Source organism: Microcaecilia unicolor, chromosome 2, assembly GCF_901765095.1.
Source record: "Microcaecilia unicolor chromosome 2, aMicUni1.1, whole genome shotgun sequence".
NCBI lineage: Eukaryota > Metazoa > Chordata > Amphibia > Gymnophiona > Siphonopidae > Microcaecilia > Microcaecilia unicolor.
Genome location: NC_044032.1, coordinates 564,776,202 through 564,792,082, shown reverse-complemented (window position 1 = coordinate 564,792,082; position 15,881 = coordinate 564,776,202). Strand labels below are relative to the sequence as shown.

General features: G+C 42.4%; 1 protein-coding gene across 1 annotated transcript in view; it reads left to right on the top strand.

Annotated features, from left to right (window-relative positions):
- MTMR7 (myotubularin related protein 7) overlaps window positions 1–14,372 on the top strand; it is a 165,992-nt gene extending 151,620 nt beyond the window's left edge. Inside the window, exon 14 of the mRNA XM_030192649.1 lies at window positions 13,981–14,372. Coding sequence (XP_030048509.1) covers window positions 13,981–14,343 — 363 coding nt within the window. The 3' untranslated portion in view covers window positions 14,344–14,372. The remainder of the gene's footprint in view (window positions 1–13,980) is intronic.
- The last annotated feature ends 1,509 nt before the right edge of the window (window positions 14,373–15,881 follow it).

Genomic DNA, 15,881 nt, shown 5'->3' with positions numbered 1-15,881 from the left:
CGATTGGGTGGTAGGCTTCCTGGGGCTCTTTCCCTTCTCCAGTTTAGATTTTCTAATAATCTTTCTTTGAACGCGGCCCAGCATGAACTTTACAGGGAATCCCATATAAGTTTTTAACCAAGAGGGAGGGTCAGTGACAAGGCTGTCCCAGGAATCTATATGGGGGAGCTGTTCAGGATATCCTGGTTCTCCTACAACTATGCTGTAGACCTTCCGAATTACTTCAATATCTAAGCTGCCACCAAGGGGCCACCCCACTCCCATAGATGGCCACTCAACTTCACACAAGGTTCTTAGAGTACTTAAGCTTAAAGTCTGTCCATAATCATTAACTAAAAATCCTTTCTTAAAATTCTTAAGCATACAATCTAGGGGAGTACCAGTTTGACTAGACGATGTCCCCCCCCATAATGCTTACAGTTACAACACACAGAAAGGAAGGGAAAAATTTTTTTTTGTTTGAAGTGTGGTAAGGGGTCCACACGTCCCGAGACACAAGGTAGACAAACAACAATCGCTTCCTTCCGTCGCTGGCCAGTTGAACTCGCGTTAACTGGAACCGCAGCTATAAGAAGTCCACACTCATTTAACATTCATACATCACACACACACTGTACAAAAAATCCCACCCAACAATTTCAGATTTTTTGGATACAGATAAGCTCTGACGGTTTCCCTGCTAGTCCCCACTAGACTAGAAGGTACTAAGGCCTTCGCTGAGAGTTGATCAGACTCCCCTTCCCTCAACTTTTGAGGGGCCGGTATACAGTTTTCTAGAATTACAATACAGAATACAGAATACAAAATACATACCCGGTCAGTGTTCCTCAGTCAGTTCTTTTCGGGCCCCACGTTGGGCACCAGAAATTGATGCAGGGTTCGGATCCCACTTTTGACACCAGAAATTGATGCAGGAATTACCACTATTGTTAGCAGAATCTATGGTACTTCAGGAGTCAAATACCACACACCAGAATGAGAGAAAAGTCTTCTTTATTTGCCAGCAAAGTAGAACATCAGCGCTAGCCCTCTCCTTCTCTTGGCTCTCTGTGTCTTGTCTCTCTTTCTCTCTTGGCTCTCCCGTAAGCTGCTTCTGTTCTCATTTATATATTGTTCTAAACCCCTCTAGCCCCCCTTTCTCACCAGATGGTAAGGAACACGTGTACCCCCAGTCTGCGAAGTGCCGCTGCTACTACAGCCAAGCACTTCGTGAACAGTCTGGGCGCAGAGGCGAGCCCAAAGGATAGCACACAGTACTGGAAGTGACGTGTGCCCAGCTGAAATCGCAGATACTGTCTGTGAGCTGGCAGTATCGGGATGTGCGTGTAGGTGTCCTTCAAGTCCAGAGAGCATAGCCAATCGTTTTCCTGAATCATGGGGAGAAGGGTGCCCAGGGAAAGCATCCTGAACTTTTCTTTGTCCAGATATTTGTTCAGGGCCCTTAGGTCTAGGATGGGACGCATCCCCCCGTTTTCTTTTCCACAAGGAAGTACCTGGAATAGAATCCCAGCCCTTCTTGCCCGGATGGCACGGGCTCGACCGCATTGGCGCTGAGAAGGGCGGAGAGTTCCTCTGCAAGTACCTGCTTGTGCTGGAAGCTGTAAGACTGAGCTCCCGGTGGACAATTTGGAGGTTTTGAGGCCAAATTGAGGGTGTATCCTTGCCGGACTATTTGGAGAACCCACTGATCGGAGGTTTTGAGAGGCCACCTTTGGTGAAAAGCTTTCAACCTCCCTCCGACTGGCAGGTCGCCCGGCACTGACACTTGGATGTCGGCTATGCTCTGCTGGAGCCAGTCAAAAGCTCGTCCCTTGCTTTTGCTGGGGAGCCGAGGGGCCTTGCTGAGGCGCACGCTGCTGACGAGAGCGAGCGCGCTGGGGCTTAGCCTGGGCCGCAGGCTGTCAAGAAGGAGGATTGTACCTATGCTTACCAGAAGAGTAGAGAACAGTCTTCCTTCCCCCAAAAAATCTTCTACCTGTAGAGGTAGAGGCTGAAGGCTGCCGGCGGGAGAACTTGTCGAATGCGGTGTCCCGCTGGTGGAGCTGCTCTACCACCTGCTCGACTTTTTCTCCAAAAATATTATCCGCACGGTAAGGCGAGTCCGCAATCCGCTGCTGGATTCTATTCTCCAGGTCGGAGGCACGCAGCCATGAGAGTCTGCGCATCACCACACCTTGAGCAGCGGCCCTGGACGCAACATCAAAGGTGTCATACACCCCTCTGGCCAGGAATTTTCTGCACGCCTTCAGCTGCCTGACCACCTCCTGAAATGGCTTGGCTTGCTCAGGGGGGAGCTTGTCCACCAAGCCCGCCAACTGCCGCACATTGTTCCGCATGTGTATGCTCGTGTAGAGCTGGTAGGACTGAATCTTGGCCACGAGCATAGAAGAATGGTAGGCCTTCCTGCCAAAGGAGTCCAAGGTTCTAGAGTCTTTGCCCGGGGGCGCCGAAGCATGCTCCCTAGAACTCTTGGCCTTCTTTAGGGCCAAATCCACAACTCCAGAGTCATGAGGCAACTGAGTGCGCATCAGCTCTGGGTCCCCATGGATCCGGTACTGGGACTCGATCTTCTTGGGAATGTGGGGATTACTTAGAGGCTTGGTCCAGTTCGCCAGCAATGTCTTTTTGAGGACATGATGCATGGGTACTGTGGACGCTTCCTTAGGTGGAGAAGGATAGTCCAGGAGCTCAAACATTTCAGCCCTGGGCTCGTCCTCCACAACCACCGGGAAGGGGATGGCCGTAGACATCTCCCGGACAAAGGAAGCGAAAGACAGGCTCTCAGGAGGTGAAAGGTCTTTTTTATAAGACCATGTTGAAGTAGAGATAGAATTGTGATCATATAAATCTTTTTATCTAAATCTTTTTATTATTATATATTTATTTACCTGTATAAAGATGCACACCATTCTGTATATTTGTTCACATTACTTTTATGAAAGTTTTTTGCTTCTATTTTGGTTTCCATTTAAAAATAGGAATGTTCCAATCGGGAGCTTGATTGTTTGTTTACCTCCCTTTTCATTTTTTCTAATTCCTTTTTGTCATATTTGTTTTTTTACGCTGGTTTAATTTACCCTTGTATTTCCATCTGTTTCTGTATTGTTTCATTAAACGCATTATGTGACATCATTTTCTCAGACCACAGCAGCTGCTCACATTGACTTTCACCACATAGGATACTTCCGGCATGGGTCGGATGGGACCACCCCCTTTTCCTCCCAGCATGCTATATATTCTCACTACTTTGCCGTCATCACCATTTGCTCTGATAGTTTGTATCCAGCATATTCTGTTTGGGTAAGCACTTTTTTCTTCTCCTCCCAGTGCTTGATTGTGATGTCTCTCTATTATCCTCATTTAGTTTAGTTCATTATTTATATTTTTCTGACTTGCTTGTTTTGGCAGCATTTTTTGTCCCAACCTTTGTTTGCACTGTTGAATTTATTTGGCTATGTATTTACTTTTAGATTCCCCTTTTTTATGTAGTTTCTCTTTCCCTCCCTGCCCAGCATTATGTTGATACATTTTCAGCCAACGTTTGGTTCCCTTTTACTTTCTCTGCCGGTTCTATCTACTTTTTTAGTATCATATGGATACCATGTTGCCAAAGGTTTGTTTTTAAACCTATTAAGATTATACTTTATTCAGGGCTTGTAGTGCTAGGTGATACACATTCAGTCAGCGTTTGGTTTCACTTTCACTTTCTCTGCTTGTTTAATTAATCCCTCCTAACTCTTCAAGTGTTACATGGATACTTTGTTATCAGGTGTTTGTTTTTAAACCCATTATGTTCTCATTCCTGGCTTGCAGTGCTAGGTGATACACATTCAGTCAGCGTTTGGTTTCACTTTCACTTTCTCTGCTGGTTCAATTAATCCCTTGTAACTCTTCAAGTATTACATGGATACTTTATTACCAGATGTTTGTTTTTAAACCTATCATGTTCTCATTCCTGGCTTGTAGTGCTAGGTGATACACATTCAGTCAGCGTTTGGTTTTATTTTCACTTTCTCTGCTGGTTCAATTAATCCCTTGTAACTCTTCAAGTATTACATGGATACTTTGTTATTAGATGTTTGTTTTTAAACCCATCATGTTCTCATTCGTGGCTTGCAGTGCTACGTGATCAGTGAGTTGACAACACATATACAAGTAGGACTCTTCGTTAAGCATTCATTACTTGGGTAAGCATGAGGTTTTGTTTTTAGTATATTGTCATTGCATGATACTAATATATAAAAGTGCACATGCATTTAATATTAATTACCCTATTTCATTTTTTCTAACAACCATTTATACATCATATTTTAGCTGGCATATATGTCCAAAATTATATATATATACCTGGAATACACATAATATTTATATTTTCATATTTTTTGATTTATATTAGCAGAAGCCAAAAACTTTTTAAATCTTTTGAATATATGTATGCTGTTTTAATGGTTATTAAGCATATTTGAGCATATTGACCTCTGATCAGAAAATCAGTGTCTATTGAATTTTCATATCTCTATATGGATGTGCATATATGTTTTTATTGGCATTATTTATATGTTATATGTTTTGATTTGTAGTGTATTTATTGACCCCTGATGCAGACGCTTTTTAGCATCGAAACACGGCCTGTGTCGGGTCGTTATCTCTGATATAATAAAGACTGTTAGACTCACGTCTCCAGTGGTGAATCGTCTATTAGTCTCTACTTTTGCCTTCTGTGATTCGTCATCGTAGAGAACTTTTCCTGTTCTATATTTTGGATTATCGTGGATTCAACAATTGTCCATGTTGGACTTGCCTCCAAACTTTCTCCTTAGCCTAGAAGCGGGGTTGTCCTATTTGTCAGACGCTTTTTATGATATTCTCCAAGCGTCAGCTAAGAGTAAGGCCTTCACTGTTTTGGTGCGATGTTGGCTATGGTTGATTCATTGGGCTGCTGATGTGGCATCCAAATCTCGACTGGCAAAGTTGCCCTTTCGGCGGGAAACTACTCTTTGGTGCAGATTTGGAGAAGATTGTTAAAGACGGGAAATTCCAAGGTCCAGTGGCTACCTGAGGACAAGCCTAAGCCTCATCTCCGGTTGGCTAAGTCTCATTTTCGAGAAGAGTGGAAGGCTAGTGCTTCTGCTCAAAAATCTCGCTTTCCTCAGACTCAAGTCTTCCTTTCGAGGAGGCAAGAAGCCCTTTTACGCTTCCTCAAGAACGTCTCCCTCTTTTTCATCCCTCGCAATGACAGGGTCAAGGTTCACTCCTTGTACATAGACATAGGTGGGCGTTTTTCCTGTTTTCACAAGGAGTGGACCACAATTACTACAGTCATTGGGTCCTTGATATCATTCTCCATGGCTACAAGCTAGAATTTTCAAAGCCACTCGGAGATCTTTTCATGCTGTCCCCTTATGGCAGCTCTGCAAAAAGTTGGACAATGTTATCTACCTTAACCTCTTTAAGGCGACTGGGGACCATTCAGCCAGTTCCTCCGGCATAGAGGGGCAAGGGTTGATATTCCTATTTTGTCGTCCCAAAGAAAGAAGACTCTGTTTGCCCGGTTCTGGATCTCAGAAGCGTGATCAAGTCTTTGAGTGCTGCACTTCTGCATGGAGACTTTGTTCTGTCATAGCTGCAGTCCAGCCAGGCATGTTTCTCAGCTCTTTGGACTTCAAGGAGGCTTATTTTCATATGCCAATTTGGCCTCCTCACAGGAAATTTCACCGGTGTGCGATCCTGGGAGATCATTTGCAATTCAGGGCCATGCCTTTTGGCTTCGCCACTGCACCTTGCACATTTTCAAAAGTTATGATGGTGGTGGCAGCCTTTCTTCACTGGCAAGGGATCCAGGTACATCCTTACCTGGATGATTGGCTAATTCGGGTGCCTTCTTATTAAGAGAGCCTTCTCAATACACACAGTCCTGTCTCTTTTTTCTGCGCTGGGTTGGGTGGTGAATTACAGCAAGAGTCATCTCACCCCCACCCGGACACAGAATTTGTGGGAGTGTGCTTCAGTACCCAGGCGGTGAAAGTTTTCCTGCCTCAGCATCATCAGCTCAAGATTCTCAAGTGTCTCTCTCTTCCCTGCCCACAGGCGTGGAATTATGCTCAGGTTCTTAGTTCTGTGGCGGCAACTTTGGATGTTCTGCCTTGGGTGAAGTTCCACATGTGGCCCCTACAATTGTTCCTGTTGAGCTGGTGGTCTCTGGTCTTGGGAACTTACAACCAGCTAGTGCCTTAAACGTCTCAAGCTAGACGGAGTCCGATTTGGTGGCTTTACAGACTCCCTGTTGGTGTGTTCTCACCTCCATTGCCAGGCTGTTTAGATGGGGAGCCCATTATCTCCACCACTCTGTAGAAGGCCGCTGGTCGAGAGTGGGGACTTCCTGGTCCATCAACAGATTGGAACTTAAGCTGTCCAGAAAGGTCTACTAGTCTTTGCGCCTCTTCTTCGCGGGAGGCCGGTGTGCATGGTCTCGGACAATGCCACATCCGTGTCTTACATCAACAGACAAGGAGGAACAAAGAGTGTATCTCTAGCCCTGGAGGCACGTCTTTTTTTTTCAGTGGGCGGAATTGAACATTCCAATGATTTCAGCTGGGATCTGTAACTGCCTTTGTACTTCTCCTTTTGGGAGTTTCAGTAGCAGCTTCTTGCACCCATGTAGTGCTGGATTTTTTTTTTACTTTATCCGGTAAGGGTCCCAGGAGCTAGCTGGATCCCTTCCTTCCTAGTTAGCGGCCATCATGTTGCTGGTATTGTTTGCTCTTTAACTCCCAGAATGTCTTTAGTGGATTCTTGTTCTACTGTTATGTTGATGGGTTTGGCTACAGCAGTATTGCCTGTGTTGACTTTGATTGTGAGTAAGTCTCTGAGTTTGGGTTGTGTTCAGGAAAAATGTAAAGTTTCAGTGGTAAACCATTTTAGTCCTTGGATGGTACAGTTTTGGGAAACTACAGGCCAATCTCTGTGGTGCCTGCAGTTTTGAAGATACTGGAGAAGGTGGGTTTACATTGATTGATGGCATTTGTTGATGTTGCAGGGTGTTTGGAGAACCACCAATATGGATTTTGAACAGGACATGGGGTTGAAACACTGTTGCTGTCGTCTGTAGATGTGATCAGACAGGGAATGGATAAGGGTTTGAGATTTTGTGTTGTCTTGTTAGATGTATCATCAGCCTTTGATACAGTGGATGTTGACTACTTATTAGATAAATTGAGAGGGTTTGGGGTAGACGGGGTGGTTTGGAGCTGATTTGCATTGTTTTTAAAAGGGCGTTCTAAACAGAACCTCAATTAGACATATGGAGTCAGAAGAGAAATATGAGTGAGTTGAATGAGGAGTGGCTGCTTGTACAAACAGCGGGAGTGGTGCTGCTGGGACACCGCGACTGCTCTTATGTGAATGTGGAACAGTGGCGGATGCATAAGCGAGACTTAGGAGACTGATGGGATTAAGGATATACTCTTGGAATGTGGGGGGTATATCATCTCCCATTAAGAGAAAGAAAATATTACATAGTCTTAAAAAGAAAAGAGCGGATATAGCACTTCTCCAGGAGACACATCTGACGTCTCAGGAGCACCTTAAGCTTAAAACCTGGTGGGTGGGAACAGTACTGGAGACCCCAGCGGTGGGAAAGAAGGCTGGGGTAGTGATATTGTTCCATAAATCACTCCAGGTCGAGGTGGGACAGACATGTATGGATGCCGAAGGGAGATATATTCTGGCACAGGTCAAGGTGAATAACACTACCTACCTCATTAGCAACATATATGCCCCTAATGTGTATAGTAAGAAATTCTTCCATTCTCTTATAGGCAAGATACAGCAATTTAATGTGTCGAAGAAGATAATTGGGGGTGATTTCAATGTAGTAGCTGATCCCACCATAGATAAATCACATCATATAGCAGGTGCGATGGGAGGGATAGATAAAGGTATCAATTTGATATGTGGGGCTGTGGGAGTGGTTGATGTGTGGCGGGTTCTTAACCCTACTACTAAAGATTTTACGCACTATTCTAGAGCTCACCACACGCAATCGCGAATAGACTACATATTGATAGATGAAGACAGCTTTGCAGACATCTTAGAGGCAACAATAGATCCCACGATAATTTCGGATCATGCGGCAATATCGATTGAGTTTAAAGATCTGAATTCGCAAAGCAGAGAGTTCAGATGGATATTCCCCTTAGATCTGTATTATGATCAGGATTTTAGGCAATTTATTAGGAGAAAGTGGGAAGAATATGAACTAAATAATGAGTCACATAGGGATACATCAATATTGTTCTGGGAGGCTGGGAAAGCTGTGTTAAGAGGTGAGATCATAGCATACAGTGTCAGAAAGAAAAAACAAAGAGATCGAGAGATCATTAGATTGGGGGAGCAGTTGGTGCAATTGAGGAGGGCATACGGACAAGGGGTAGCAAATCATATCCGAGAGCAACTATTAGCTACTCAGGTAAATTTAAATGAACTGATACATCAGCGAGCCAGAAAATCTGTTGAATATTATAAATATCAATTGCATAGATTTGGGAATAAACCCGGGAAACTCATGGCAGGGCTGGTGAGGAAGATGAAGGGGCAGAGGAGAGTGTTGGGGATCAAGACACAGAGGGGGAACCTAGTGCATAATGACACAGAGATAAGAGATGTATTTAAAGATTATTACGCCAGGCTATATGCCAAAAATGATGACGATGATCTAGACCCTGATATATATTTAGAAAATATTAATAAGACGAAGATCTCAGAACAACAGCAGAGGGAGCTAAATAAACCGATTGAGACGGAGGAGGTCCTCAAAGAAATTAAAGCCAGTGCCTTGCATAAAGCGGCGGGACCAGATGGCTATAGGGCTGAATTCTATAAAATTCTAATGCAGGACATAGGAGGCCCGTTAACAAAGTTCTTTAATAGATCAGTCGAATTAGGTGAACTTCCACGATCTCTGCGATTAGCGGATATTGTGGTGTTCCCAAAACCTGAGAGAGATCCGACCATACCAGACTCATATAGACCAATCTCACTGATTAGTTATGAAGCTAAGTTGCTAGCTAAAATTCTGGCCTCAAGATTGGCAAAAGTGCTACCAAGCATAGTGGCGACCCCTCAGGTGGGATTTATACAGGGGAGACAGAGTGGGAAAAATATTAGACTGATACTGGCATCAATAGAGAATGTGCGCAGAGGGGGTGGAGAATCCTTATTGATCAGTTTCGACGCCGAAAAGGCGTTTGATCGAGTAGAGTGGGAGTTCTTGTTTGCTTCACTAAGAGCGTACGGATTTGAAGGGTACTTTACACAAGCAATATCTATATTATATAAGAATCCTATGGCGAGAGTGCTGGTTAACGGAGCGTACTCTCGAAATTTTGTAATTAATAGAGGTACCAGACAGGGATGCCCTCTGTCTCCCTTACTGTTTGCTATAACGCTAGACCCGTTGATTAGAGACATCATGAGTAACCCTGAGATTGAAGGTATAAATCTGGGAACCAGAGAATTTAAGATATCGGCGTTCGCCGATGACCTTTTGGTTCACCTAGCTAAACCGGAGAGATCGTTGCCGGTATTGATGGAGGTTTTTGAAGAATATGGGGCCTTTTCGGGATTTAAATTGAATTTTCAAAAGTCAGAGGGATTGCCCACAACAACTCGGGTAAAGGAGAAATGGGAGGGTAGGTTCCCATTGAGATGGGCGAACAAAGAATTTAAATACTTAGGCATAACATTGACAAGTGATATGAGTAGCTTATATAGACAGAATATTGACCAGTTACTGCAATATACGCGGCATAGATTAGCAATATGGGAGGGACTGCCCTTAACTTTAAGCGGGCGAGTGGGTTTGTTTGCAATGATACTTTTCCCAAAATGGCTGTATGTACTAAGACAATTGCCACTAGTCATACAGACTAAAGATATAAAGAAGATTCGAGGAATGTTGACTAGATTCTGTTGGAGTGGGAAAAAGGCTAAAGTTAAATTGGAATATCTCTATGGGAAAAGATCTGAGGGAGGATTGGGGTTGCCTGACATTAAACAGTATAATTGGGCTTGTCTAGCTAGACACTTAGCAGATTGGATTATGGAAACAGAAGAGCATACGGAATGGAATATTGAGAGTGCACTGTTTAGACCATATCACCCTTATTATATGATGCATGTTGAGAGTACAAAGATACCAAAGGAATGGAAACATCACGTTTTATTGCACCCAATGAGAAGTATATGGCAGTACATATTGAGGAGACTTAATAAAAACCCACGATGTACGGATCTCCTCCCACTGGTTGGGAATGGAGCATTCGAACCAGGGAATACGTGCCCGAACTTTGCCAAGTGGGCACAGGAGGGAGTGGTACTAGTGGCCGATGTTATGCAGGACACGGGAAAGATTATATCAAGAGGAACCTTAGAGGGCATGGTGGGAGTAGAGAATGTGGTATGGTATGATTACTGCCAGATCCACAGCTATATTGAGAAACTACATAGGGAAAAATGTGATAGAGGGATATATGAGATGCTGGTGAATCTGTTTTTACCACAGGGAAGAGAACAGACCACGGTATCCTTACTATATAAACAGTTAAATTTGATAGCCAAGCATCGTAGTTACGAAGCAGTGGCAAGACGATGGTCTGAGGATTTAAAGGTAGAGATCAGCAGTGGAGATATAGTCCAATCTCTAAAGGAGATAGTACATAAAGTGGTGAGTGCCCGATATAGGGAGATACAATTTAGAATTGTTCTGAGGGCATATATGTCCCCCATACAGGCCTATTATGCAGGTAGATTGCAAGAAACACATTGTAGTAAATGTTATTTTCAGAGAGCAACACTGTATCATATGTTTTGGGGATGTTCAGTCATACAAGAGTTCTGGGGTCCAGTGCTGGAATACTGTGAAGCCGTGCTGCACAAGAAGCTTTGGTTAGAGGCTAAAACTGTAGTGCTTGGAGTAAGAGGAAGAGGGTCAACACTACGACATAAAGAAAACATATTTATCTATAAGGTACTAATAGTTGGGAAACAATGTATATTACAACACTGGACACAAGACATAGGGCCCTCCTACTGGCAGTGGAGGAGCTCGCTTCATACCTTGGTGCGAATGGAAGCACGCGCTATGACTTGTAGTCCTAGAAGTAGACAACGCTTTTGGGAAGTCTGGGAACCATATATACAGGCTTTATCAAGCAGAGCTCGCAGCTTATTGGTGAACACACTCATGGGAGAGGAAGGTAGGGGAAGATAAATGGCTCTATATGTTACATGGTTAACGTTGATATAGAATTACATGGTATAGGTACAGGGGGGGAGGGGTGGGGGGGGGGAAGGGGGGGAAAGGAACATTTAATGAAACCTTTGATGACATTCTAGATTAGATTATGATAAGAAACAAAACGGAAAAAACAGACGAAGAGTTGTATCAGGTAACTGTTTATTGATTATATTTGCAATTGAATGTAATATCAATACAATAGTTTCTTTTATTATTAAAATAAATACAGAATAGGGGTTGGGGGGAGGGAGGGACAATGCTATATGACAAAATTTGATGGCTGTATGTACTGATAATTGTTTAAGTGATGTTCCACTGAGTTATATACAAATGCTTCGAGATTGACATGTTCCGGTGGCTTTGTACTGTTGGTGTGGTCATCAATAAAAATTGTTAAACATAAAAAGGGCGTTCTATACAGGTTTTGAGTGGAAGGTTTCCCAAGTAATCTTAGTATCAAGAGGTGTATCACAGGGGTCTGCCCTTTCTGCCTTGTTATTTAACATTTACACCGCTTCATTAGGCAAGGTGTTTTGTGATTTGCGTGTGGAACACAGGATTTATTCAGATGATGTTCAATTCTTTTTTTTCCTGTACAAGGACGTTGAGTGAAAAATTGAAAGTGTTCATGAATGCTGTGGTTGCGGAAGAATAGGTTGACTCTAAATCTAAATCTGAATTCATGTTTTTAGGATAGGATGAAAAGCTGCTCCGTTGTCAATCTGTGAGGGTAGGTGACATTGAGATAACAGTGTGGGATAAAATGAGTGTTGAGGGTGATTTTTGACTCTCGGTTATCAATGCAAGATCAAATTTTGAATGTGGTAAAGTTTGCATTTTGTCAGTTACATCTATTGGCCAGGCTTAAACCAATGTTGGCTAAAACTGATTTCAGGTCAATGGTCCAGAGTCTGGTGATCTCTCAGATAGACTTCTGTAATGCTCCGTACCTGGCAATAAGTAAATGCAGGATGCGGCCATTGCAGACTATCCAGAATGCAGCTGCCACTGAACATATCACCAGTACTCCAGTCACTGCACTGGCTACCAATCGCCTCTTGAGTGCAGTATAAGATTGCACGATTGATTCATCATGTGCTGTATTCAGTGTCTATTCCATGATATTTTAAACAGGCCATCTCTATGTATCGCCCACAGAGGGCCTTGCACTCAGAAAACTCTATGCTACTTGCAAATGATAAATCAAATATAGTGAGTAATTCTGTAACTCGAGCAACATCATTTTCGATTGCTGGCCCACAGATTTGGAATGCTCTACCTGATTATTTGAGGCTGTGCAACAGTTTGAAACAGTTTGCTAAAGGTTTCAAAAAACCTGTTTGTGAAGACTTAGGGTTAAGACCTTTATTCTGGACTGGGTATGATCAGTGACTTCTGTTTATGATTTTATGATTATGTATGTTTTTTTCCTGTACGCCACCTACTTGTAGGCGGATTAGACATTTTTAAATAAATAAATGGTTATAATCTTTAATTTCAATACTATTGGTGACACTATACTAGAAACCCAGTTAGTTTGGTGACAAAAATACTAGTGTGGTATACTCTGATAGTATAATCAAGATGCTTTTCATATTACAGTGTCTTCTGTAGTTATGAACATTAGCAATAATGGGGACTGTGTCTCTCCCTTGTGGTGTAGTATGCTCTATACACCTGTTACCCTCTTCCCTAATTAGTAATTTATTCACATTTAGTGGAACAAATTGTATTACTTTTCTCAAAAATTCACAAAAAATGTATGATATTGTAAAATGGTATATTAACAAGTTTTCTAATGTATTTATTTAGCTCTGCAAGCCCTTTTCTATTTTTAACATTTGCTGTTTTGAAGGTGATGCATTGTTTAATGTTACACAGTATGCAGCTAGCATTTCATCACCACTGATTGTAGCAACCTATGCTGCTGGTTAACTGTAAAGAGAAGTTAAATATTGCATGGGCAGTATTTATTATGAGCTCGTACATTTATTTTTATCAGACATATTCCTAAAAGAGGTTTTACAACACTTAGTTCTATGGTCATTACCTAAATCAAAATAACTTGCATGTAGTGTTTTTTTTTTAAATTCAAGTGATGCAGAGTTGTAAGCAGTGGCGTTCCTAGCCTCGACGACACCCGGGGCGGATTGCCGATGCGCCCCACCCCCCCGGCGAAATGACACCCCCCCGGGTGCACGCCGCTAGGGGGGGGTGCCGCGGTGCGCGCCTTTCGGCTGCGAGTTCGAATCGCTACGCTAAATTCTCTCATTCGCTGCAGCTCCCTCCCTCTGCCCTGGAGGGAGCTGCAGCGAACGAGAGAATTTAGCGTAGCGATTCGAACTCGCAGCCGACAGGCGCGCGCCGCGGCACCCCCCCAGCGGTGTGCACCAGGGGCGGACCGCCCCTACCGCCCCCCCCTGGTACGCCACTGGTTGTAAGGAAGCTGTGTTAATAAAGAAAGCTGGGTTATTTGAAGGTAATGATTGCTTGTATTTGGTCTACTTGAAAGCCTTCAGCTATGGACAACTCTACCTCTGTATCATCTTCAGAGTATCATTACACAATTCTAATAAAATATTTCCAAAGAGTGATCCATTTGAAAATGTTCCAGGTGCATGGCTGCATTTTTAAAATACCTTTTAAGGTCTTATCTCATTTCTGGATGGCTTTTATTTTTGCAGAAATTAAGAAAGTTTAGAATGCTGCAGTCAAATAATACCAAAGTGGAATTTAAGACTGAAAATGCAAGCAAACATTTAGGACTTTCTACATCTGACAACCTACTAGCCAATACACCCCAGGATTACCATGGCAATCTGAAGACTTTCCCTTCCTGCAGCCCTTCACAAGAAGACTTCTCTGCAGTGATTCTGACTCAGGAGCACCACAAAAGCTCTGATCCAGATATTTCTACTAACAGTGACCAAGAATCTGGTGTAGAGGACTTGAGCTGCAGGTCCCCAAGTGGTGGTGATTCCCTGCCCAGCGAAGATGGCAAGGATCCAGATTCTGATGAAGCTATCTATCTTGCAGTCATATCGTAAATCGCAGGGAGACAAGACACATGCATCAAAAAAGCCAAAAAAAAAAAAAACTAAACAACCAAACAAACCCAAAACAAAGAACAATGCAGGTGCACCTGTACTTGCTCTCCATATTTAGTCCCAATTGATACTAGAAGTTAGAAATATAGTGTTATATCTGTTTTACATCCTGTTATTTTATTCTGAATTTTTAATTACAGTATTTCAGCCCCACTGGTTTCTTTAAAACCTCACTCTTGATACATGTGTTCATACAAGCCAGCTCTGTGCCAGTAAGTGCTGAGATTGAGTAAGCTTCTTCATTGTGTTAGGCACCCCAATCATTTTAAAATGTTGGTGCCTGTAAACATAGGTATTAATATGCAAACAATTCTTTTTTAGAGACGGGAAAGTGATAGAACTAGAGGACACGAATTGAAGTTGTCAGGAGGTAGACAATAATATCAGGAAATACTTTGGCATGGAAAGGGTGGTGGATGCTTGGCATGCCCTCCTGGTGGAGGTGGTGGGGATAAAAACTGTGACAAATCCAACAAGGCATGGGATAAACAGAGGATTCCTGTTTAACAACAGAACGCAATCCCAGCAAATCTTAAATGACCTTCATACTTCAAACAAGGCATAGAATGGTGTAATCTGCACAGAGTGGCAGGTACAGTACTATAGCCACCTTACTGGGAAGAGTAGATGGTCTTTATCTGCCATCATTTACTGTGCTACTATATTGCATGCATTACTTCCGAAAATGGTTTTACTTTTCTTTGTACCTCTGCAAATAGGTTTACTAGCAGTATGAACAAGGACAAACTCCTCTGTAGTTAGTCATTTTTTATTTATAACCATTTAAGGAAACAATTCTAGTAATATAAAAAATGTGGAGAAAACTGGATTTACACCACAGTACAGTACTGTTGTGGTAAAATAAGTGATAACATAAGTTATCCAAAGATGATGTAGTGAAGCTTTAGTAACCACATGACAGACCCTCCTTCATGTGCTGCCATGGTCTCACAATTAGGAATCACAACCTGTGAAGAAAACAAGCACAGAAATACTCCATTTGTGAGAGAAATGTTTAGTTTACATTTTGATTAATTTAGTATATTTTATTTCTTCTGAGTGTTCATAAAGCATTCTTAAATGACCTTTATGTAACAAGTTTTTGGTATTGTAGCAGAACAAAAGTGAGTATTATAGGTGACTAGAACAGCCCCTCCCAAAAATGAAGGGTATCTGTACATATGTTTGAAACCCCACTAAGAATATGAGGGATACAAAGCTAAATGGAAACAAAACTGTACGGGAAAGCTTTAAACTGAACAGACTTCGAGAAGTATTTATTTTCCTTACTAGTAAATGTTTATGGTTTTTAAGGTGTATAATCTTATGCTTTTACTATTTTGATGGGCTCAAGCTTGTATAATTTGTAACGGTGGAGTTTTGAAATTTATTATAGTCAGCATATTTGCACAGTTATGTTAGTTTTATAATACTTTCTTTGTATTTAATTAAAAAAAACCATGGTATTTATTATTAAT